The following is a 27,063-nucleotide window of genomic DNA, read 5'->3' as shown; positions in this document are numbered from 1 at the left end:
AAACATCTGACTCATGATCTTGGCTCAGTTCATGATCTTACGGCTTATGAGTTCGATCTCTGTGTGGGGCTCTGTGCTGACAGTGTGGGGCCTGCTTAGGACTCTCTCTCCCTCTCTCTCTGTTCCTCCCCTGCTTGTGCTCTCAATCTCTCTCTCAAAATAAATAAACTTTTAAAATTCTACTTAAGATTATCTTTGTCTATAGATTTTGTGATACTTGTGGTATTAGTCAGCTTTGTTATATTTGTAATTTGTTATAATTTCCCCCAAAACTCTCTGCAGCAACCCCTGTATGATAAGAACATCCCACCAGTTCTGGCACCAACAACTTTCTCCTAACCAGGTGCTACTGTTGCCCAGGATATATTTGATTTAATATTGATTAGTCCAACATTTTCCACATCCTTGGAATATTCCCAGTCAGAAAAGTTACGAGAAAACTACCTGGTTACATATTTTTTTGCAAGGCTTTTCAAAGTGTTTCTTAAGCTAATGTTCATTATACGTCTTCTGGAGAGTATAGTGCAGGGCAGGCCCTAAATTTACTTGAGCCCAGAATCCATCCTTCATGGGGCTTGTCGTACAGTGTTGCCTAGACTATGTTTTGGGAAATGCTGGCTCTGATAATAGGCTCAAGAAGAGCAACAAAAATGATGAAAGACTTTTTAAATTGTATCTACAGTTCAGTGATGAAAAACCATGTGTTTTTTCGGACAATGTTGTCCAAATGTAGTCACCTGACTAGCATGTAAGAGCACAAGCTTCAGGCAAAATAAAATAAAGCAAAACTGAATTCAAATCCCAACTCTACCAGCTAGTAGCTGTGTAATATGGGCCATTAACCTGTTGGTCTCAGTTTTCTGTCTACTTTAGTCAATTGAGCCAGGATGATGGGAGGTAATTGTATCTAATTGTCTCAATTAGAGTATAGGCAGGAGACAAAAAAACACAACAGTTATTTTATCAGAGATTATTAACATAAAAGTTGTTGACTGAAAAGTCAAACGGAAAAACATGAAGGTATTTCAGAGGTAGCAAATTTCAGCAGTAGCAATTGCAGAAAGCAGCTACCATCCCCCAGGGCTGGAGAAACATAGTAAAGTAGTTGGGATTATAAAGCCTGAGAGGTGTGGAAGAGGGGCCTCCGGGAGCCGAACTACTCAGACTTCGGAGGACGGGGTGCTGCTGGGGTGGGGCTGGTGTCCTGAGTGGGAAGACAAGAAGGCAGGTTTGGCAAATGTTGGAAGAACTGCAATGGAGATTCGCCTGCTGCTCCTGGAATCAACCACCACTGCCAGGGAAAGGAGGTAGACTGAGGTAATGCTTGAAAAAACAGGAAGCCCACAGGAAAGAAACAGGAAGGAGTCTCCTTCCTGCCAGTCTCCCTGGACTTGCAAAGCTTTATAGGCAGCCCGCGGGTCTACAGAGTCTTACCCCAGCATCACAAAGTGGAGAGAAGGGTGGGTCTGGAGCTGGGAGGCAATAGCTTAGTCACTGGCACAAACACAAAGTGCTCAGATCATAGAAACTATATGACAGCTATTCCTCCTCCTCCTAACCTGGCTAATTGGCTCAGTCCTATACCTGGTACAAATTTGCAGAATTTCTGTAGGACGTAGCTATGATAAACACAGAAGAGATTGAATGCTAGAGGTTCAACCAATTAAATAAAACAAGTAAGGTAGGTATAATGTCACATCTTCAACTTAAAATGTCTAAACTCTTGGTTTTGCCCACCTTCTTCCCCAGATGTTTCCTCCCTCAATCTTTTAAAAGTGCAACTCAAACAAGGTCACCCCCCTACTTTGACTTTTAGTATCTTCCCACTGCATAGAAGACAGTCTCAGCTCCTGCCACAGCCAATAAGGCCTGGCCTCTCTCCAACCCCATCCACATGGCTCCTCCTTATTTATTCAATTCCAGCCACACAGGCCTTCTCTCTGTTCCTCCAACACCCAAGCTCTTTTTCACTTTAGGCCATTGCATTTTTTGTTTCATCCTCCCAAGCACCAGGCTTACCACCACCACCACCACCACCAAATGACTAGTTTCCTAATAGTCTCTGGGCCTTCTATCTTGACCCCTTGTCCCCACCAACATACCAGTTCTTTCACCACATTCAGCTAGCCTTCAACGACTCCTCTTCACCTTCATGATAAAGTTTAACTCTCATCAAGCCCTTGCTGATCTTGCCTCAGTTTATCCAATGATACCCACTCCTGCCCCTCTTATTTAACGTAGTACTGGAAGTCCTAGCCAGAGCAATTAGACAAGAAAAAGAAATAAAAGGCATCCAAGTCAGAAAGGAAGAAGTAAAACAGTCTCTATTTGCAGATGATGTGATATTATACGTAGAACACCCTGAAGACTCCACCAAGAAACTGTTAGAACTAATGAATGAGTTCAGTAAATTTTCAGGATATAAAATCAATATACAAAGATCAGCTGTGTTTCCATAACTAAAAATGAATTATCAAAAGAGAAATTAAGAAAACAATCCCATTTGCAACTGCATTGAAAAGAATAAAATACATAGGAATAAATTTAGCCAAGATCTTCAGTCTGAAAACTATCAGACATTGATGAACAAAATTGAAGAAGGCCATCTCTGCAGACTCATTCCCTCTTTCTCCTTCTTACTCTGCACTCCAGCTAGTCTGAATTATTTCCATTTCCCTGAACATAAAAGGATCTACAAATGCTGTTCTCCCTGCGTAGTCAACACCAAACTGTCCCTCGGGTCCTGGTTTTCTGTCACTTCCTCTAGGAAGCCTTTCCTCATCCTCCAAGTCTGAGGTAGCTTCCTCCATAAGCTCCCATAATATGCTCAGCTTAAGCCTATCTTAGCACTTACGACTTTGCCTGTTTACTTCTCTGTGTCTCTCAATAGATTAGAAACTGCCTAAGACATGAACTGACCTGTTTATCTGTGTATTCCCATTGCTTTGCACAGAGTTTGCCATTTAATGGATATTTGCTGAACAGATGAATGAATGAATCTTAAAGGTATTGAAGACTCATTGCAGTTATATTAAACCGAGCAATAGAATCCAATTTGCATTATAGATATCAGTATTAAAGGTGGTTTGGGGGCACCTGGGTGGCGCAGTCGGTTAAGCGTCCGACTTCAGCCAGGTCACCATCTCGTGGTCCGTGAGTTCAAGCCCTGCGTCGGGCTCTGGGCTGATGGCTCAGAGCCTGGAGCCTGTTTCCGATTCTGTGTCTCCCTCTCTCTCTGCCCCTCCCCCATTCATGCTCTGTCTCTCTCTGTCCCAAAAATAAATAAACATTGAAAAAAAAATTAAAAAAAAAAAAGGTGGTTTGAAGTGTAGCAACCTACAGAGTAGTGTAGAAAAAATATTGGAAGTCATGTTTATTTTCATCTGTGTGAGAAATTAAGTTTTGCTAATCTTGGAATAGGTGCAGAAAATGTCAATAACATAAATAAGTTTTGAGGATGGTTTGGAGTTTGAAATGGGGAAAGTCTCAAGATGGGAAAATCAGGATCAAGATGCTATTACAGTAATTCAGTTGAGAATAAGGATCTAAAGAGTTGGTAAATTTTTGAGTAAGGGAATGAGGAGTCTAGGGTAACTCTTATGGTTCCAGCTTGGGTACAGTGAATGGTAACAGTTGGTGAACCTGAGAGGACATGTCTACCTTTCCCATTAGATTGTTGCTCAACAGAGTCCAGACTCTCCTGTTCCTGTTTCTACTCCCAAAACAGTGTTCATTCATTCAATCACTTATTCATTCAACAAATACTTGGAAGGCCTATTTTGAACTAGCTGCTGTTCTTGGTGCTAGAGATAGAGGATCAACAAGATAAATGGAAGTCCTTACTTAGCCTTGTGGAATTCACTTGGATGGGTGTTGAGATACCTTACCTCTATACTGTTTGTGGAGAGTTTTTATCATGAATGGATGTTGGATTTTGTCAAGTGCTTTTTCTGCATTTATTAAGATGATCTTATTATTTTTATCCCTCATTTGTGAATGTGGCATGTCACATTGATTTGCACATATTGAAACATCCTTACATCCCTGGAATAAATTTCATGTGATCATGGGGTTTGTTTTACCTATTGTTGAATTCAGTTTGTTAGTATTTGTTGAGGATCTACCTGCAAAAGAATGTAGCTGAACCCCGTCCCTCACGCTATATATAAAATTTAACTCAAAATTAATCATAGAACTAAATGGTAAAATCCTTGGAACGAAATATGAGTAAATCTTTGTGACCTTAACTTGGGCCAAGTCTTCTTAGTTATGACAACAAAAGCACAAGTAACAAGAGAAAGAATAGATACGTCGCACTTCATCAGAGTTAAAAACTTTTATGCTTTGGGGAGCCTGGGTGGCTCAGTCGGTTGAGCATCCAACCAGCTCAGGTCATGATCTCATAGTTTGTGGGTTCAAGCCCTGCTTCAGGCTCTGTGCTGACAGCTCAGAGCCTGGAGCCTGCTTCAGATTCAGATGTGTCTCCCTCTCTCTGCCCCTCCCCCGCTCACACTCTGTCTCTCTCTCTCTCTTTCAAAAATAAATAAAAATGTTAAACAGAAAAAAAAAAAAACAAAAACTTTTGTGCTTCAAAGGACACCATCAAGAAGGTGAAAAGACAGCCCAAAGAATGGAGAATATTTGTAAATCATGTATCTGATAAAAGACTTCCATCTAGAATATAAGCTTTTATAAGCCAATAATAAAAAGTCAACCCAATGGGCAAAGGATCTGAATAGGTATACAAATGGCCAATAAACATTTGAAAAGATGCTCAACATCATTAAGCCATTAGGGAAATGCAAATCAAAACCACAATTATACTGTGAATGGTGGTAGGCTATAGTGAGGAGAGGTACAGTTTAATGATGAGTATAGTTTTATTTTTGCAAGATAAAAAAGTTCTGGAGATTTGTTGCACAAGAATGCAAATATACTTGGGGCACCTGGGTGGCTCAGTGGGTTGGGAGTCCGACTTCAGCTCAGGTCATGATCTCACAGCTCGTGAGTTCGAGCCCTGCATCAGGCTCTGTGCCGACAGCTCAGAGCCTGGAGCCGCTTCGGATTCTGTGTCTCCCTTTCTCTCTCTGTCCCTCCTCTGCTCATGTTCTATCTCCTTCTGTCTCTCTCTTAAAAATAAACATTTTAAAAAAAGTTAAAAAAAAAAAGAATGCAAATATACTTAACACTACTAAACTGTACATTTAAAAATGGTTAGGATGATAAATTTTATATATCTTTGGAAAGTAGTCACTAATCTATATAAGCCAAATACTTTCTCTAACAACGCATCAAATACAATGCTTTTATAGATATTCCCACAAAATGTCACTTATTCACTGCTACTGGAAAATGCTGAAATAAGCCTTTAGGTGTCAGTGCACTCGTTTTTACTTGATTACCTACCAAATTATTCATATTTATTACTACCAAGGGCAGGAAAATCAATTACTTTAGTCACAGCAAGAGGAGATAAGGGCAAATCATCTTTAAGAATTATAAAAAATGATGGGTGAATACCTAAACAAAATGTGGTATATACATACAACGGAATATTAGCCTTAAAAATGAAGGAAATTCTGATATATGCCATAGCACAGATGAACTTGAAGACATTATACCCAGTGAAATGTCAGACACAAAAGGACAAATATTGTGTAATTCCATATATATGAAGTACCTCCAATAGTCAAAGGCTGAAAAGAGAGGGCATGGGGTGTCAGTATTTAATGGGTATAGAATTTCAGTTTCGTATGATAAAAAAATTCTGAAGATGGATACTGATGATGGTCACACAACAATGTGAATATACTTAAGGTCACTGAACTGTACACTTAAAAATAGTTAAAATGGGGGGTGCCTGGGTTGCTCAGCCGGTTAAGCATGACTTCGGCTCAGGTCATCTCCTCCCACTTTGTGAGTTCGAGCCCCACGTCGGGCTCTCTGCTATCAGCGCAGAGCCTGCTTCGGATCCTCTTTTCTCTCTGCCTCTTCCCCGCTTGTGCTCACTCTCTCAGAAATAAATAAACATTAAAAAAAATAGTTAAAATGGTAAATTTTCTGTTATGTATATTTTACTACAATAAAAAAATTATGAGGAATGGAGGAAGACTGCAGGTGGAATCCATCGCATATGAGAAAGCAACTATGTCCTGGACAGATCTGTGAAGAGAAACAGGACGGCTGACATGGGCAAAATGATCTCTGAGGAATTCCCCAATTTTCACCCAAGTGAGTTTCCCCGATGAACTGTTGCTAGCTGACTGCGGCAGACTTTTAATGGCCCTCCTTCCAGTGGTACCGTTGGAACAGAGCTCAAGGAATTTCTGAGGTGGGATATGCTGTCAATGCTCCTTGGAGGCACAAATACTTAGGGGCCAGAAGTCTTGCCTGATTCTTTGTAGCCCAGACCCCCAAAGGAATCTGGCCCCTAGAACGTATTTATTACATAGCTATTGAACAGAGACGAAAGTTTGATTTGGTGTATACAATGGAGAATAGGTAATGTCTTTTTCAGAGTGTTGTATTTGATTAAAATGAAATGACATTATGTAAAAACACTGATACAAAGATAAGGCATTATTCTAATACAAACAGGACAAAAAAGTCTTGAAAATCTCCCTGAAGTTCAGTTTATTTGCCGTGATCTAATTTCTTAGTGAACCGAAGATAATTTCCCCTGAAGACACAGAAAGTTCTGATTTACCTTTTTCTTCGTCATCTTGGAAAGCATGGGGGATGGGGCTTTTTGCCTATCATGTGACTGTTCTGAAAGATATGGGTTTATGTGGAATAAAAATACGCTAGAAAAAAATAGTTATTTGTTTCTCTTAGCAGTTTTTCTGGATCCAAAACCTCTCCAGTTTTGGATGGATTTGCTATGCGGGAGGAAATCTAAGGTAAGGCATTACGAGTCTCACAGATCTTCCCTGATAGGTCACATTCTGCTAACCTAATCATATTTGACAATACATTTAATTAGCCAAGAAATTTTATTATATGTTTCATATATCTGCCTCCTACAGATGAGTATCATTTTAATCTATGATATACTGAGAATAGTCAAGAATTGTATCTTGCATTTATGATTTAAGAAGCTATATTAAAATTAAGACTTGTGTTTATGTGACTATAAGGAAAATTAAAAACCATTACATGGATATTTATAAAAACTGTTATTTTTGGAAAAGTTTTAAAGTTGGGAGCCCTGTCCTACTCCTTTATAAAATGGGGAACATACAATTACTTTAGGAAGAATTCAATTTTTCCCAAATTCTACTCCAGATTATGTCAAAGGCAGAACATCCAGAAATCTTGAGGCATTTACCTCCTCAAATTTTAGATGAATTGCTTTTAAGAATTTTCCCAATCAACATTATGTGAAACCTTCTAGCTGATAAAAGGCCAAACATTTACATTCTTCTCAAGAGTTGAATGAATTTTTATGTTATCAACACAGATGGTATTCCAGTATTTACCATAGTGAACAGGAAGGAATTAATTTCATCATCCATGTACCATACAAATGTGAAGTTAAAATAGAATTTTCATTGATGGTCAATACTGTAGATTCCACGTGACAATAAATTCCAAGAACACAAATTCGACATCTTCAGTGGAAGGTGTATTTTTCAGTTTTAACAATACTCTCAAAGAGCTTTCAGTTTGTCTTTCTCTTGCTCCTTCTGACTGCAAAGTGCAAAAGATTCCTGCACAAATTGCCTGCACATAGGGCACTGCTGAAAATACCTAACACAGCCATCACACAAGCACGTGTGTCTACACGGCAGAAGCACCCAGTTCACAGTCCCATTCTGGCAAACAACACAGTCCTTGCTATTCTCCTCAGGGGGCTCCACTTCACTTTCAGACAGTCCAGCCTTTTCTAGCAAACTCCGGTCTGTGCTTTTTTCTCCTGGAGAGGAATTGCTGGAGGGATTGGAGTTACTATTTGCAGACATGAAAAGTTGCTGGAAACCAAAGAAACAAGTTTAAGGATAAACACAAACGACAATTACCTTTTAAATCTGGGAGTCATAAAAGCTGCTAAAAATTTGTAAGTTAGCAAACCCAGTAGCAAACAACAGCTAACTCTGTGACTAACTGAGAAACATTATCTCTTTCTAAATAGTCATTCTTTGAAACTCTGCAAACAAAAGGGACAGAGAAAGATGACAGGGTACTTACCTTAAGATCATGAAATTGACCTTGAGCCAGGAGTAAATATTGATATAATATTCTACAGGAAAGTTTATAAGTCTTATCAGGAATATGAATTACTGATACCATGGAAATCTAAAATAAAAATGAAATACCAGTCAGTACTTACATTATTTCATAGACATATGAAATAAAAATAAAAGGTTGACAAATTGGAAAACTTACAATATTTTATTTAAATCACAGTCATTAAAAAGGATCAATTACTGAACAATAGTTCAATAGTGGCAATATTTTTGCCAGAGTTATTTTTAGTTATATTCAAAATTATAAATTTAATGCCATCCCAACAAAAATACCAATGAGCTTTTTCATAGTTATATGAGTTAACTCAAAAATTCTCATTGAAAAATAATACATAAGTATAGCTAGGAAAATACTGAAAAGAAAGCTGTGGGGAGGACTGAGCCCAGTCAGATATTAAAACATACTACAAAGCCTCTAAAACTAAAATAAAAGGCACATGAACAGACAGGTGGCTAGAACAGAACAGTTCAGAAACAGACCCAACTTTCTATACAAGTATGATAAAGGTGGGATCTGAAATCATTGGGCAAATAGTCTTTTTAATGAAAAGTACTGGGACAACTGGACAGCGGTTTGGAAAAATATAAAATTATATGCATTTCTCATAATCATACATAAACTCCAAAAGCATAAGAAATCTAATTGTACAAAAGAAAAAAAAAACTGTGCAAGCACTGGAAGAAAAAATGTGAATTCCTTTTTATTCTCGGTGTAGTGAAAGACTTTCTAACTATGACACAGACCCAGAGGCAGACGCACTTGACTGTATAAAAATTGAAAACTTGTATACCAAAAAGCAAGGTCAAAAGACATCTGAAGAACTGGAATAATATTTACAATACCCCTAATTTATGAAGAACTTTTAAATACTGATAAAAAGTAACCAACAATCCCATTAAAAATGGGCAAAAAATATGAATAGACAGTTCACTCAAAAAATATAAATATGGTCCTTAGCCATATTAAAAGATGATGGTGTGGAATTGGCTAGAGATTCCATCTCTCCCTCTCTTTCCCCCTCCTCCACTCATGCTCAAGCTCTCTTTCTCTTGCTCTCAAAATAAATAAACTAAAAAAAAAAAAAAAGATCTTCAATTTCACTCACAATATGACAAAATACAAATTAAAACCACTGAGATATCACTTCTCACTCATTGGATTAATAGATTTCAACTGTTTGTTAATATACTCTATGAAGAAATAGTTACTCTCATATATTGCCAGTGGAATGTATAAAAAAGAAAAAAAAAGGTACAATTCCAAGGGTATAATCCCAATGGAGGGGAATTTGGCAATATGTAACAAAATGGCATACCCTTACCCTCCAACCACACAACCTCAACAATATGAAAATACATATGCACAGATTATTCAATGCAAGATTATTTGTTATTGCACAATACTGGAAATTATCTGAATGTCCAACTACAGGAGATTGGCTAAATAACTGTGGTACCCATACATCCTGCATACAATGGAGTGCTATGCAGCTCTGAAAAACAAAGTGAGGAAGTGTTCTATGAACTGATCTGGAGTGGTTTCCAGGAGATATTATGAAGTAAAAAAAGCAGGAACATGTTTAATATATAAAGTGTGATACCTTTTGAGTAAGAGAGAAAATAAGAAAAAATATATACATGTGTATCTTCTCATTATTACAATCAGAAACATAGAAGGGATAAATGAGAAAACAATGAACTTGGTTATCTATAAGAATTGGGGTGTATAAGAATGGGAGGAAGGAATGAGAGCAACACCTGAGTACACCTCTAATTTATACAGTATTTTTTGACTTTTAGGATAACTAATCTGAGTAATTTATGGACACAGAGTTTGACTATAAATCTTCAGGCAGAAAGTAAGGAGAGGGCAGTTGAGCACCAAAATAATTAAATTCAGTAATGAATTATAAACCACTGGGGGAAAAAAGGAATTCCTGAGGGTTTATGGATAATAAATAAATAAATGGGAGGTCTCTTGCTTATAGTAGAATACTGAGGGCTGATTGAAGGGCTGGAGTTGGAAAACAATCATTTTTGCAACCATGATAGTAAAGATAAAATCTGGTAAGAATTATCAATGGATATTATATCCATGGGGAAATTCTCATAAAAACTGGAATATTTGCATGGTCTTAAAAGTGCCCCTCCCACACCAACTGCTTACTATTTGCAAGAGAGGGGAAAAAATTGGAAGAGAGGAGAAATTAAATAACACCTTGCCAAGAGATCAAAATGAAATCAACAATGAGGGGAAAGAACTGCCCATGCCTGGAAAGGTGCCACCCTGAAAAGCACACATCATCACCCGTGAAGTAGACTGTCTGAAAATGCACAACTCCAATCTAATCATGATGAAACATCAGACACACAAAATGAGAACTGTACTATTTTACAAAAAGGGTGCATGTGACTATACTCTTCAAAAATGCTAATGTCATGAGTTGCATGGGTGGCTCAGCTGGTTAAACATGACTCTTGGTTTCGGCTGGGGTCATGACCTTAGGGTTCAAGAGATCCAGCTGCTTGTCCAGCTCTGCACTGACAGGGTGGAGCCTGCTTAAGATCTTTTCCCTTCTTCTCTAAGCCCCTCCCCTGATCCCATGCCATGCATGCACACACTCTCTCTCTTTTTCTCTCAAAATAAATAAGTAAACATTTTTTAAAAATACTATTGTTGTAAAAGACAAACAGGCTATGAAAATAGTTCTAGATTAAAAGAGGTTAAAGACACATGATAAACAGTATCTGACTCCAGACTAGAACCTGTACTGGTGGGAAAAACATGCTGTAAAGAAGACTGCTAAACCCACTGACGTACTGGAATATAGGTAATAGGTTGGATCAAATATTTTATCACTGTCAGATTTATAAAGTTGATAACTATGTTGTGTTTATATAAGAGAACATTCCTATTATTGGGAAATACACACTAAAATATTTAGGGTAAAGAATCATTCATACAACTTCTCAATTCATTTAAGAAAATACACACACATAGACAAGTAATGGTGCAAACAGTGCAAATGTTAATAATTAACAATAGGAGGTCTCGGTAAAAGGTATAGGGCTGTTGTTCTGCTTCTTTGTTTTTGCAAGTTTCTGAAATTATATCCAAAGAAAAAGTTTAAAAACAGAACCCTTCTATGGCTGTAAACATATAATATTGTTTATAGCTCTATCAGGATTTCATAATTTGGTTAATGGTTTCAGAAGCTTGCAATACTGAATCAAAATGACAGGATTGGTAGAATGTTATCATCTCACATGAACAATCCTGCCATTGGATTTAATACTAAAAGCTTCAGAAGCTACTATCATGTGAGTTATAAATACATATGTAGCTATAGATATAAATCTGGTATGGAAAAGTGCTCAAAATATACTAAATGAAAACATGTCTCAGAATAGTACATATAATTTTTTGTTTTTGTTTAAAAATTACATATATAAAGGTCTGCAAAGATACAGACAAATATTCACAGTGGTTAACTTTGGATGACACAATATAGGAGATTATGCTTTTTTCCTTCTGGCTTAGATTTTCTAATTCTATTTCCTGCCACAAACATATATTATTTGAGTAATACAGAAATTTAATATAATTGAGTAAAAATGAAAAAAATTTCAAAGTCAAAATTTTGCAGTAACAACCCTGCTTTCCTTAATCTACCTAAAATAACTGACTACATTGTCAAAATGTAATTTTTACTGTTACAATAGGAATGGTAGAGTTATATATATATTTACTCTCACCCCCAGATAAAATATTGAAAAACCAAATGTTTGGTTTGCTTTTAAAATTAAGAACAGACAACATTAATACATACTATGCTAACAAATATGCTTTAGTTCCAATATTAGGCCCAATCTGAGAGATAAGAAGCAAGATTAACAGGACAAAGGGGAGGGAGCCTGAGAAGAAGAAAAGACCCAGGGGAGGTCCCAGGCAGGGAGACTTTAAAAGGAAAAGTGGGGCACCTGGGTGGTTCACTTGGTTAAGGGTTTGACTCTTGATTTGAGCTCAGGTCATTATCTCATGATTTATGAGTTCAAGCCCCATATCAGAGTCTGCACTGACAGTGCAGAGCCCGCTCGGGATTCTCTCTCTGTCCCTCCCCTGCTCACACTGTCTCTCTCTCAAAATAAATAAATAAACATTGAAAAAATAAACAAAAGTAAAAAGAAAATGCCTATTAACCCTTGAGGGCCGGACACCGGCTCCCCTGTGGGAATGAGCTTCCCACATGTACAGCTGGGCCACATAGGTTTCATTCCAGTTGGATCAGGGACCTGATAGCAAATCTTTCCCTGTTTATAATGCCATTGACCTGTACACTGGAAAGTGATTAAAACAGTAAGTTTTATGTTATATACATTTTAACACATACACACTCTCCTCTGTCTAGACTGAGGAAGAAAGTTAGAAAACAAAGAAGACACTGAATACCTTAAACAGATAGGTTCGCTAGGTTTTCCCCTCAGTGAGGGGAAAAGAAACCAAAAGGAGAAGCTGGGAGGAAGGTGACAGATCTGACCCTATCTGTTCTGAATGAGTGGAAGGAAGTAGGGGAGCAGAGAAGACATGGGAGGCACAGTGGTGACGGAAGGGTTACCTTGCTGGGGTGGGCAGGATAAAGAACAGAGGCTGGAAATATGAAACACCAACCTGACAGTTCTTATTCACCTTCAACTGGAAAGGGGTGGGGGGCTGGGGGTGAAGGGCAGAAGGGGTGGAAACCAGAGGATCTCTCCTATGCACTCCTCACTCCTCGTGCACATTCAACTGACCTGCTGTCAAGCTCCATGAGGTTCACCAACATTGCTTGGTATGGTGTTCCCCCACCCCCCACCCCCCCACTCATCAAGTTTAGTGAGCACCTACTGTGTTCCGTGCAGTGTATTATTAGGTTCTGGAAACACACCACTATTAGTATGACTAGTTTAGAAAAACCAAACTGACTTCGGTTCAATGGAACTTCAAGTTGGTAAGGCTAAAAACCCAAACTGTATGAGCAGGGTCTAGATTTCTCAATAGGGGTCTGCACCTTCCAAATGCAAGAAAATGTACACTTGTTTCGAGGAGATATTCCTTAAAAAAATTTTTTTTAAAGGCACTTGGCACAGGACTACAAAGGCTTATTACATCAAGCCCTGGTTCCATCTCTTCCTGAATGACTAGATTTTTCTTCAGACTCTATTTCAGTCTTTATAAAAAGAATATTGGTCCTAACACACAAGGTTGTGGGAAGAAGTAAATGAGTTAATGTTAGCGAATATATTGTGTACTTTAGAAAGCATCATAAAATGTTACCATATCTTTATTAATAAACATATCTGTATCATGCACTTCAGAAAAGTAGTAAATTGTGTATAAGGGCATTCTTACCATGAAAGGATTTCACCAAAAGTTTACTTCATGTATAAGCCTCTACTATACTTAGAGGAATGTCAGGGCTCAGGTCCTCTTAGATCTCTAAGATGATTTTATCTTCCTAATAGGGACAAACTACCAGACTAAAGAAATAATTGGCACATACTGAGAAATGGAGATTACTGAAAATATAGGAACCAAACACATAGAGGATGCAGATGTGGCAGGGGCTAAGACGGAAACAAGGTGACTGTAAGCATGTAAAGAAAAGAGGGAACACTCTTAAAACTGAGCACTGCAGATGATTCCAATGCTTATTTACTCAGTGTTAAAAATGTTAAAAATAAACATGCTTCCCAAAATCTAGCCAACTACAATATACCTTTTGTTTTTTAAATAATATCATATTCTTGTAACATATGGAGAAAAAAAAGTCATACTCCGAAGGAGCTGTTATATGTATAAAAATCATACAACTGTATTTCCCATGGATTCCTTTTTCAAGAAAAATATATCTGGGCCAAATGTATGTCCTCAAGAATTACAAGAAAACTTTTTTTTATTTGCCAAATAATTATTACCTATCATCCAAATCACTCGAAGGAATTTTTCCAGAATTTTAAAATTACTTACAATATCATAAATTTCTCGGTCATCCTCATCAGCTAGGGTCAACAGTGCTACCAATGGATAGCGAGATCTGGGCACAGAACCAAAGTCTTCAATTTTAGTATCTCTTGGTAACTGGCAATATATTTCTTCTTTGCTGTCCTTTTTAATACTTTTTGAAATGTAAAGGTAAATTGCCACTGTAACCAAAAATACAGTAATACACCAAAGGTAACAGTAACTTAGCAAATAATTTATTTTATCCATAAAAAGTCTAATGTCTAAAATTTTCATTTGTCGAGGTGCCTGGGTGGCTCTGTCGGTTAAGCATCGGCCTTCGGCTCAGGTCATGATATCACAGTTTGTGAGTTTGAGCCCGGCATCTGGCTCTGTGCTGACAGCTTGGAGCCTGGAGCCTGCTTCAGATTCTGTGTCTCCCTCTCTCTCTGCCCCTCCCCCACTCACACTCGGTCTTTTTCAAAAATAAATAAAGGTTAAAAAAATTTTTTTTAATAAAATTAAAAAAAATAAAATAAAATTTTCATTTGTCAATGGATATATCAGATAAAAGGATACAAATACTGTTCTTGATAAAGATATTCACTATACAGAGCATCTTCCAGTGCTTGGGGAGTGCTTATTCGGAAGCAATAAAAGTGCTTCTGTAGAGCTTCATAGAATTTTTGAACACTGCACCCCCAATAGCATGTAAGGAGGCTATCTTCAAGGCAATCTGTTGTCAAAGTTATGCCAGCTGTAGAAAACAAAGAAGAAAAGAAGACAAAGAGAAGAAAATTACCTAATGTAATTTCTAATACAATGGTACACAGTGAATAACAAAAGCTTCCTTTTGGATGCTGGCCAAGGTGATGTCTGTCATAAAAGGAACTCATTAAAGGGTATGTGCCTGTGAATGAAGGAACTGGTCCCTAAACAAGTGATATAAAAACTTCCACATCTACACAATTTTGAAGCACCATCAGTAAACTCTTTATTATTTACACATTTATACTTAGAAATTATCAAGTTCATTTTGAGTGTGTGACTTAAAGACTTCTCTCACATACATCTTAAAAACTGAAATATCATTCACTATTGGTAACCTACCACTCTAACAGCATATGTAATCCTAATGACAAGAAACAGTAGTGCTGTCTCCAAAAGTGGATATATACAACCTTCAGAGCAGAGCTGTCTCTGAAAGTGGACACACCTAACTCATGGGGTCCACAAGATGACCACTGCAGTAGGAAAAAATATTAAAGAGAAATCAAGCCTTACTAATATTAATATACATACTGACAACATTAATATATGTTCTTGTCATACAGTTAATGTCCCATGTGATATGCAAAATATCCTAGGGAAAGAATGGGGATTTCAAAACATGAAGAGCTTAATAGCAACGTCCTCATTCATTTATTTGCTTTCAGCATAAAAAAACATTACAATTTGAGTAAACCTGATTAAGTGGAAAAAGTAAATTATAAGCAGACCTACAAATTATATCATTTTACCTATTTATTAAACACTTACATAGGACTTACTGTGTGCCACCTGTATGATTTTTTCCCTTGCTTATGGCAGTTGCAGCAGTATCAAGTTCAAGGGCAGCAATAGAAGGTCTTCTACACCTGTTAGTGGAAAGTGCGGTATCTGGTGCTCGGTGGCACTGGACTTACTAGATCAAAAGTACACGGTTCGAAGGGCACCTGGATGGCTCAGTCGGTTAAGCGTCCGACTTTGTTTCAGGTCACGATCTCGCGGTACGTGAGTTTGAGCCCCATGTCAGCTCTGTACTGACAGCTCAGAGCCTGGAGCCTGCTTCGGATTCTGTGTCTCCCTCTCTCTCTCTGCTCCTCCCCCACTCACATTCTCTCTCTCTCTCTCTCTCTCTGTCTGTCTCTCTCTCTCTCAAAAATAAATAAACATTAATTTTTTTTTTTTTTTTTTTTTTTTTTTTTTTTAAGTACATGGTTTGGAGCACTGTTCTTGGCTAAATAGCCTTGGTCTCTGATTCTGGCTCTCCAAACCTACTGGCAATTCTGTCAGCGACCCAGTATCCTTTTATTGAGGTCATTTCTGTTGCTTGCTAATAGGAATTCTTGTGCTCACTTCAGCAGCACATATGCTAATAGGAATTCTGATTGATACGTTGTGTAATTTTTTTAGATACTTTTTTAATTATTTATTTTTAATATTTATTTATTTTGGGGAGAGCACAAGCTGGGGAGGGGCAGAGAGAGGGTACAGAGGATTCAAAGCAGGCTCTGTCTGCACTGACAGGCTGACAGCAGTGAGCCCGATGTGGGGCTTGAACTCATGAACCATGAGATCATGACCTGAGCCTAAGTCGGACTCTCAACCAACTGAGCCACCCAGGTGCCCCATTATGTGTTTTTAAAAAGGTGATCAAGAGTATGTGTTGGAAGGATATACACAAACATAAGAAGATGTTCTACAGGATGCCAAATATTGAGTTTTTCACTTTTCTCCTCAGTAATCAGTAGTATGTACATAGAGTTTCAGATTGGGGGTATGCATACTAGCAATGACATAGTATCATTTCTAATCACAGTTAGGCAAAAATTTTAATTGGCAGGAACTTTGCATAGGTAATTGGAACAGAATTTGATTTCAAAGTTTTATATGATTCTAATCACCGGGCATTAATTCAAGAATGGGAAATTTTGTGGTGCCTGGGTGGCTCAGTCAGTTAAGTGTCAGACTCTTAATTTTGGCTCAGGTCATGACCTCATGGTTGTGAGACTGAGCCCCATGTTGGGCTCTGCACTGAGTGTTGGAGCCTGCTTGGGATTCTCTCTTTCTCTCTTTCAAAATAAATAAATAAACTTAAAAAAAAATGGGAAATTTAATTAGCTATTATTTTTCAATTAGCTATTAAATAGCTGAAAAAAAAACCACTCCACGATACACATTTAAATATATATTTATATGTTAAATTTAATATACATCATATTAATTTACATATTATAATAAAACATACCAGTATATACCATTTATACTATTTTACATAAAATGTACATGTTTGAAGTTAATATATATATTAAAAATCATACATCCTTTTCTTTATGTTACCACAGAACCACATAAGGAAAAAAAAGATGAAGTAGATAAGGAAGGAAAAAATAGAAAAGGCATATAAAAGAAAATTAAAAAAGAGAAAAAAGGAACCCAGAAAATGATTTAACATTCTTGGCAAAAATGTGAAAAATTGTATGTACGGAGCATCAGTTGTATCAAAATGCAGGAATCCACCCAAATGTCCATTGATAGGGGATTAAATGAATAAAATATAGAATGCTCTATAATGAAGTACTTTGCAGCTCTCAAAAAAGAATTGAAGCATAGCAAAATATCTGTATATTTTACTGTGGAATGATCTTCAGAATATATTGTTAAGCGAAAAAAGCAAGGTGGAGGAAAGTTTATAGCATAGTACTGTTTATGTCACAGGAGGGGACATCCATACCCATGTGTGTGCTTACACTAACAAAGAACCATGGGAGGATAAGTTCTAAAACATGTAAAACTACCCAGTTTATTTGCTGTGTAAAAAGAATTGGAGTTCCAGAGATTCAGAGCTGCATAAAAGACTTGACTAAAATGGGGAGAGTGTCAGAGACCAGTGACAACTGGATACTAAGCAGACTTCAACAGAGTATGTCTCTGAAATTAATATTATAAGTTTGTGAGAAAGAAGAATAGAATCTATAAATTCTACTCTCCACAATCTTTCCTAAACTTGTCTAGGACACAGACTGAGAAGATAATGTTTTGATTTACACTAACTGATGTCAGTTCAAATCCCCCCGGGGGCAAAGCTGTTCTCCCTTTAGTTTTTCCCACTTGTTCTGCAGACAGTCTCATTCTTACATTTTCTTAGTCTTCTAAAATTCAGTGCAAACACAATGCCATGTCAGATCAACAGCAATAGCAGACTTGGAACACGGCCTTAAAGCAGAAAATTCAGAATCTAAACTAACCGAAAGGGGGGTGATTTCTCTCAGCCTGCCCTAACCTGCCTAGCTGTAACAGCCAAATAAAACCCAGCATAAGAGACAGCCTTGCAAAAAACTGCAAAAAACAAGGACTATGGTCAATGAGTTGAGCCATTAAAAACAGGAGAAACAATACAGCAGAAAAGCCACAAACTTTCTTGAGGAGAAACCCTGAGAAAGAACTAACGTACAAGGTGATCACGCATGAGGGTAATAAATCTGGAGTACTGGGAGACAAAAATTTTACGTTGGAGAGAATAGAGGTTCACAAATTCCTCCCAAAATGCAATGTGTGTCATTTTGTCTACCCTTTCACCTTTGTTAAGTGTCACCAGGGTAAATAAGCCAAAATAAGGAAGCTGTTACAAAGGGACAGGAGAATTTCTGGCCCAAATGAATTCAACTCAACCAACATATCCATAAAACCTTTTACACTGGGGACATGGAAACATCATAAATCCAAACATAGTATCACCACGTAACAACAAAAGAAATCCCAGCAACCCACCCATAGTAAAGAGAGCCAAATGACTAAGATTAAAACTGATTCTCATTCATCTTCAAGTAAATCAGGTCTCCAGATAGTCCCCTTCCCTCCCCTACATGCCCAGCACTTTGGGGACAGTGGTGAAAAAGGACCTGTATTTTTTTTTTTAATGTTTATTTATTTTGGAGACAGAGAGAGAGAGCACAAGCCGGGGAGGGGCAGAGAGAGAGGGAGACAGAGAACCCAAAGCAGTCTCCTCCCTGTCAGCATAAACCCCGATGCAGGGCTTGAGCCCACGAACCCTGAGATCATGACCTGAGCCGAAGTTGGATGCTCAACCAACTGAGCCACCCAGGTGCCCCAAGGACCTGGATTTTTAAACTATCTACATATCCGATGAAATAACCTTTTAAAATGTCACAAATATTGCCCAGAATATTATTTTAATATCCTGGTTAGACATCTTTAATGATATCCACTGTTCTACAGTTTAAACAAATGAATTCTATTCTGTTGAATTTAATTCCCACCAAAATCCCTCTCCTTATTTCCCCATAGAAGAAAGACAATCAATGATAGGCACTGGTATTTTAAAAATTAAAATACATCAAGAAGCAAGCTATAAACCCACACATCGAAAAAATTTTTTGTGTACTTTGGTAATGGTATTGTTGGTTAGTGGCTGACAGGTCTTCTACTCACTGGATATCTTTTCATTTGCTTCTAACATTTACAGGGGAACTATTTCTGCCTGAAAGGAAAATTGACGGATTTCCTCACACTTCCCAACTCACAAGTGTGTTTGCTTGGTTACAATTAATCAGTTCTTACTTTTTCAGCGTTTCCAGGCTTGTGGAACTGTGTGGCAGGAAGGATGGCTTTGTACTGGTAGCTTTTTATATCGGGAGTCCTGCTCAAGGCCCAGATGTGACACTGGAGCAGGTCCAAGTGCCTGGCCACAGAGGTCAGAGGTCACCAAACTACCACTGTTTAAACTATCACTGTTCTTATTTATTTATTTTTATGAGTTTGTTTATTTTGAGAGAGAGCAAGGGAGGGGCAGAGAGGGGGAAACAGAGTCCCAAGAAGGCTCCACTGACAGCACAGAGCCCAACACAGGGCTTGAGCCCACAAACCGTGAGATCATGACCCGAGCCAAAACCAAGAGTCGGGAGGCTTAACCAACCACCCAGGCACCCCTGAACTGCAACTGTTCTGTACATTTTAATTAGTCATATTTTCTAAACAGGTTAATTTTCTCTGTCATATCTTTTTTTTTTTTTTGAGAGAGAGAGAGAAAGAGCACACATGTGAGTAGGGTAGGAGCAGAGGGAGAGGGAGAGAATCTTAAGCAGGCTTCATGCCCAGTGTGGAGCCTGACATGGGGCTGATATCACGACTGTGAGATCACTACCTGAGGCAAAATCAAGAGTCAGACGCTTGACTGACTGAACCACCCAGGCACCCCTTTTTCTAATTTATGTATTTATTTATCTACCTGTGTCATATCTTAAACATGGTTTTCCCAAGTTTTTCCCAAGAAAAATGTCAGAACAAATCCTTTATCCACCATTAGAGGATTAAAAAAAAAAAAAAAGAGGTCCTTAGTTCTCTCCAATTCATAGGCTAATAGTATAGTACTTATAGCAAAGGAAGAATAAGAAACTTTGTACTTTTTCATTATAAATCAATATTTACTTAAGGTTGATAATCCCTATTTACTAAGTACGCTGCTTTTCAACAAGTGATTTTGGAAGTTATAGACAGGAAGACGGCTATGCAGAAGGGTCACAGAAGCCAAGGGAGCAGGGTATCAAGAAGGAAGGACTGGTGAACTCCGTGAAACTGCAGAGATAGTGCTAACTCAGGCCTACAAAGTGTCCACTGGATTTTCTGACTGCGGGGGCAGGAGGGCAGGGTCGGGGAGCAGAAGTGGTCACTGGTGACCACTTCTTGGGGAAAGCCATTTCAATGGAGGGATACAGGCAAAAATCACATCTGTGGAAAGTGAAGCAGGCTAAGGGAAGAAGGCAAGTGCAATTCGCTTTTGAGAAGGCTGGCTGTGAAGGGAGAGAAAGGGGACAGTAGATCCAATAGGGTAAAAAGCTGAGAGAGGTTGGGGTTGTTTGTTTTTAAGATACCTGAAATGTGAGCAAGTGTAAAAGGTGATAGGGTCTCAGTCTGGAAATCTTTGTAGAGTTATGGGAACTGTACCTGGAACTGCCCACCCATCTCTACTTAACTGCTACAAAAGCACTTCAAAGTCCAGAAGTTCAAAACTGAATTCATTACCTTTCTTCCAAAACCTGCTGTTCCTCCCGTACTCTTTATCCTGGTAATAGGATCTGTCTATGGAGGGCCCCTGCAAAGAACCTGAGTCTTCCTCCACTCTTCTCTCTTACCTGTCCCACCCTATGTTTTCTCCATAACAAACTACTTATTGTTTCTCTGTTTCTGTCTCAGTGCTTTGTTCATGCTTCTTCTCTACTTAGAATTTCTCCCAACCCCATGAGATAAACACCTACTTACCTTTCAAGAGTCTACTCAAAAAAAGAAAGAAAAGAAAGAAAAAAAGAAAAGAAAAGAAAAGAAAAGAAAAATAAGACAGAGACCCAGCACATTCTTTATGAGGCTTTTCTTTATGCCTGCCTCCCCACCTCAGCAAACTTAACCATTTCTTCCTTCCTTCCTCCCCTCTTTCCTTCCCTCTCTGTCTTTCTCCTCTTTCCTTCCTCCCTGTCTCTTTCTTTCTCTCTCTCTTTCCTTCCTCCCTCCCACCCCCCTTCTTTTCTTTTGTTTTCTTTTTCTTTTCTTTCCCTCTTTCACTCCAGCGGTTCCTAGATAGTCTTGCAGACAGTTTACTTTTCCAAAAAGCACAGAAACAAACAACTATCATCTTATTACCATCTCTCAAAATAACATTTAATACCAAAATAACTTATACCCAAAATACCATTATTTCAGATTAAAAAGTTGTGGTTAGCAACCTTACGTTAACTGTGCTCACACTACACCATCCGTACATTTCTCACTGCACTCAAGACCCATGAAAATGCCAGACTTCTCTTATTAACATCTGTGATACTTAATTCTTCTTACACAAATATTTGCCTCTGGTTTGCTAGTTGATAAGTTCCCGAGGAGCAAGTTTTGTGAATAATTAGTCTCTGTATCCGTAATACGTAGTATAGCTCCCAGAACAAAACAGATGTTCAATAAATACTTGTTAAGTCCAAAGAAGAGAAAGCAATAAAGAAAGAAAACTGTAAAGAAAGAAAAGTGCTGAGAAAGGGGCACAGAAAGAAAAAAAAGTCTCTGGAAAATAGTCACCAACTTGTAATTGAAGCTGAAGATGGATTAGTGATCTCTAAGCCAAAAGGATTCTTGACTTGTCTCATTTGCTTTTTGAAAACTCTTGTGTTGAACTGGGTCTCTTCTGAATTTCTCAGGATTACTGGAACATCCCAGCCAAACCTGAAGAAAAATAAAAATAAAATAATACATAATTCTAGCAAATGTTGAAATTTTGTTCTATGTGAAGTATGTTGTGCTTTATTAGTTATCCCTTTTAACACAAGCATCACAAAAGAGATTAGGTTATTCAATCTATATTATATCACAGAATTAATCTAGAATTGAGGGATTAGAGGTCCCATACATAATTGCAATATATTGTTCAGCTGGCTGAATCGACATACTCTTGAAGACAAAGAGTTCTATTGTTAACATTGTTGATAACAAAGTAGTACAGTCATTATAGATAATTGTACCAAATATAACAGCAAAAACATAAGAATTATTGAACTTTTTATATAACACAAAAAACAAATTCATATTTAATATGCAGACTATTTGATATAATTAATGGGACAAGAGAACCTTTAAATACCAAATACAGCACTTCATTTATATAACATATGTTCTACTTTCAAATTTCATCTAAAAATGCGATAATGAATATTAAATGGATTAGAAGGAAAATGAAAGGGACTACACTCAATCCCTCATAAAACTAGAAGGCAGCTAAGTTTACTCAATTAAAAAATATATATATATGAATACACATAAGCTGGAGGACTTTAGTTAAAATGGCACAGTTAAATACATACTTTGATGCTCTCTCTTCTCTCCAGACACTTAACAGTGATAGATAAAAAATAAACAGAGAAATCAAAGAGACCCCACTGAAATGAGTAAACAAACTGTGGTGAGTTTAAACAAAGGAATGGTAGTACTCAGCAATGAAAAGGAGTAAATTATTGCTACAGCCACATGGATAAATCTCAAAAACAACATGCTGAGCAAAAGAAGCCTCACACAAAGGAGTACGTGTTATATGATTCCACAGTATAAAATTCTAGAGCAGGCAAAACTAATCTATGGCAGAAATAAAAAAACAGGGCAGTGGTTGCTTGTGGGGGCAGTGGTTGCTTGTGGGGGTGGAGCGGGGGGGTGGGGGGGTAAGTGTATGGACTAACCAGGAAAGGGCATCAGGAAACTTTCCCTGGTGATGGCAATGTTGTATATCTTTTTTTTTTTTTAATTTTTTTTTCAACATTTATTTATTTTTGGGACAGAGAGAGACAGAGCATGAACGGGGGAGGGGCAGAGAGAGAGGGAGACACAAAATCGGAAACAGGCTCCAGGCTCTGAGCCATCAGCCCAGAGCCTGACGCGGGGCTCGAACTCACGGACCGCGAGATCGTGACCTGGTTGAAGTCGGACGCTTAACCGACTGCGCCACCCAGGCGCCCCGGCAATGTTGTATATCTTGATAGAGGTTTGAGTTGTATAGATGATGTGTTTTAGAACACTGAAGATTTATACATTTCATTGCGTGTAAATATACCTCAAAAGAAAAAAAGTGAACTACCAACAAAAAGAAACACTGAGCTCTAGCTAATAATATGCAATACTTCAGTATTTACGGGAAGAGTAACAACTTACTTTGAAGTGATCGAGAAATAAGATTACAAATAAGTAATGAAGACTTGACAGCAAAGTGTTGATTGTAGAACCTAAGCGATGGGCATATGTATGTTCATTTTGTAATTTTTTCAAGTTTTCTGTATATTTGAAAATTTTAATAATAAAATGTTGGAAAAAGAGACTTAGTTGGGTTCAAGGACAAATCTTTATGGCTCTGAAAAAGGAAAGAAATATAAGATAATGAGTAAGGCTGACGCCATGGTTTGATGGGTCCTGAGTCTGGCAGCAGGCTGTGGCAAGTAAGCCTTCACACAGTAAGAGGACCTTATAGGTTGTCCACTCTAGACAAGAGCCAGAGCTAGGTTCATAACTTGAATCTAGAAGCTGAGTTAGGCCAATATCAATATCAATATGTCATTATAAGACCTGGTGCTTGACTAGGGGGCATCTAGGAATCTGGTTGAAGGCAATTGTGAGATGGTTAAACAGCAAAGGTGATGACAAAGGGAGGGGGAAAAACTTCTACTAAAATTTAGGTTGCAAACCAAAGTTTCAAAACACGTGAATAAATCTAATGCCAAGGGAAAACCAATAAAAGTAACACATGGAATAAAGTTACACTCCAGATGAATTTCATTTTATAGAACAGTTAGATAAGGCTCGTCTGGTCCTGCCTAAAAAAGCTGAAAAGCAAGCCTCTAAGAGATCAAACTGTGTAAATTAATTGTGTCCCAAAACATAACTCAAGAATATTTATATGAATACAAAAACATCCAACACCTATAAAGTAAAATTCACAATGTTTAGCATCCAATAAAAAATCAACAGCGATGCAAAGAAGAAAATGTGACCCATAATGAGGAAACTAATCAAAAGAAATAGACCCCAGAAATGATATGAATACTAGAATCAGTAGACAAGAACATCAAAATGATTGTTATAAGTCCATTTCTGAAGAGGAAAAATACAACATTTGAGATGAAAAATATATTGGACAGGCTTAATAGCTAACTGAACATTACATCAGTATATTTGAAGACATAGCAACAGAAAGGATCCAATATGAAACACAGAGAGGAAAAGAAAAAAAAGGCTGGACAACCCCTCCCTCCCAAACATCAGTGAGGTGAAGGATAAATTCATGCAGTCTGCAGAGAAGGGACAGAGACAAACAAGAAAACTACAGATGTGTTATCATTCAGGAACACAGATGCAAAACTTCCTAACAAAATGTTAACAAATGAAATCCAACAATATATTAAAAGGCTAATACATCATGACCCAGTGATGCCTTAATATCACATTAAAAATTTAATATAATTTACCACATTAACAGACTAAGCAAGAAAAACCATATGATTATTTCAAAACGTGCAGGAAAAGCACTTGCTAAAATCTAAAGTCTATTCCTGATAAAAACTGTGAGCAAACTAGGAATGTAAAGGAACTTAACCCAATAAAGGGCAGCCATAAATATGTAGAGCTAACATTGTACTTAATGAAAAACTGCTTTCCTTCTAAAATAAAAAACAAGACACTTTACAGCCATGTGTCCTTAAGCAATCACTCAATTCGGTGTAACCGTCTTCCCTTCTGGAAACGTTTATAACAGGGTTTGGCATGCTAAGCAATGATAATGTTGATGATGGAGTAGACTTCGGAGTTGGCAGGAGAGCAAGAAAACAACAAATCCAGCAATTTCTCCTTTTTGAACCTCAGAATCAGTTACCCCATAGGCTCTGAGTCCACTCCACTGCTCAACATTGGCCCCGTGCTTTTAGCTGAGATCCAGAGTTGGACACTTAACCAACTAAGCCACCCAGGCACTCCTGGCCCAGCGCCTTTTAGAGGTTAAGTCAGGAATGTGAAATGTTAGGACCCGAGATATAACCTTCTTATGAGAGCCATAAGATGACACCTTCCTCTTCTTTCTTTCATCCCTTGGAGTGAAAAACAAAGGAAGAAAACACCATTCTATACTCCTCATTATATTCCCTGGCCCCTTCATCATTTTTATCCCCCTGTCACCTACCCCCCCTTTTTTTTCTTTACCCACACTCCCTGACTACTCCTTATACCTACACTACCAGCAGTAAAAACTAGAATCCAGAGCTCATTGTGTTCCATGCTACTGTGGTTCAAGAATTCTATTTCAGGTACTTTATCATGCTGTACCTAAAAATTTCAATTAAAAAATCTTAAAGGTTTAGGGTCCAGAAACCCAAAAAGCAGGGATTTGGAGAAAAATCTGGAAGCAATCTATTGTGAGCATGGAATTCCTCTCCTTTTAGTCCATGATATATCTGGTTTTAATATAAAAATATTATTTGTCCAAATCTTTACATAAAATCAATGTTGGAGGAAGATATGCCTTATCTGTTCTGTGGCTTTGTAAATACTTCAGAATGGAACAAGTAATTTGAGATGTAAAGTGTTTCTTTTTAAACATGCTTATCCAAGGCTGCTTGGCCCAGCATCCTATCAAGAGCTGCCAGAGCACACCTATTATTAAAAGAAATTCATCTCCCTTGATTTTTTATTTCTCTGCCTCATGCTTAATCTAGGGTCTGCATTTTCTAATACCCTAAAGTCCTTGACTTGACTTATATACATTTTTTAAAATCAGTATTATGAATGATGCTAAACCCTGGGCCTTTTTATCTTACATAACCTTTTTACCATGAAGGATATCATGCACACAGAAAAACAGACAAAACATAGTTCAATGAATTAGAAAGCAATTGGTATTTAGGTTAAGAATCCAAACAATAGGGGCACCTGAGTGACTCAATCAGTTGAGTGTCTCTTGATTTCAGCTCAGGTCATGATCTCACAGTTTGTGGGATAGAGCTGCATGTCTGGCTCTGCACTGACAGTGCGAAGCCTGTTGGGATTCTCTGTTGTCCTCTCTCTCTGCTCCTCCCCCACGCATGCTCACACTCTCTCCCTCTCAAAATAAATAGACATTAAAAAAAAAAAAAAAAAAAAAAAAAGAACCCAAACGATATCCTCGGAAAGTTTCTTGTGTCCCCTCCCAAGCACTACCCCTTCCCTCTCCACTATCTTGACTTCTGTTATTTTAATTTAGAATACTTGTTTTTGAATTGTTATGTAAGTGGAAGTGTGCTGTGTATACTTTTTTTTACTATTTTACAACATTATGCCTGAAGATTCATCCTTGTAGCTATACTTAGTGCATTTTGTGGCTGTATAGTATTCTGCATAGTAAATGTGCTACAACTTGCTTACTCATTCTACTCTTAATGGACATTTAAGTTGTCCTCACATATCGGCCATTATGAATAATGCCTAAGTGAACATTTTCTTTCTTTTTTTTAAGTTTATTTATTTTTGACAGAGAGAGAATGAGAGCGTGCGCTAGAGAGGGGCAGAGAA

The 27,063-nt window shown here is 37.8% G+C and overlaps 1 protein-coding gene across 4 annotated transcripts in view; it reads right to left on the bottom strand.

Annotated features, from left to right (window-relative positions):
- Nucleotides 1–6,507: 6,507 nt before the first annotated feature.
- The window catches only part of CGRRF1 (cell growth regulator with ring finger domain 1), a 29,571-nt gene continuing 9,015 nt past the window's right edge, over nt 6,508–27,063 (bottom strand). For 3 of the 4 annotated variants that reach the window (XM_045059933.1, XM_003987650.6, XM_019833031.3), the window contains exons 2-6: nt 22,073–22,212; nt 14,806–14,983; nt 14,254–14,401; nt 8,188–8,295; nt 6,508–7,970 (exon numbers count right to left, since the gene is read on the bottom strand). In XM_045059933.1, the coding sequence (XP_044915868.1) occupies nt 7,650–7,970; nt 8,188–8,295; nt 14,254–14,401; nt 14,806–14,983; nt 22,073–22,136 (819 nt within the window). In that variant the 5' untranslated portion in view covers nt 22,137–22,212 and the 3' untranslated portion in view covers nt 6,508–7,649. Of the gene's footprint in view, nt 7,971–8,187; nt 8,296–14,253; nt 14,402–14,805; nt 14,984–22,072; nt 22,213–23,685; nt 23,882–27,063 lie in introns of all 4 variants that reach the window. The other variant, XM_045059932.1, reaches the window with a different exon arrangement.

Source organism: Felis catus, chromosome B3, assembly GCF_018350175.1.
Source record: "Felis catus isolate Fca126 chromosome B3, F.catus_Fca126_mat1.0, whole genome shotgun sequence".
Taxonomy (NCBI): Eukaryota; Metazoa; Chordata; class Mammalia; order Carnivora; family Felidae; genus Felis; species Felis catus.
The sequence above is the reverse complement of the archived record's forward strand: the minus strand, read 5'-3'. Positions and strand labels throughout refer to the sequence as shown.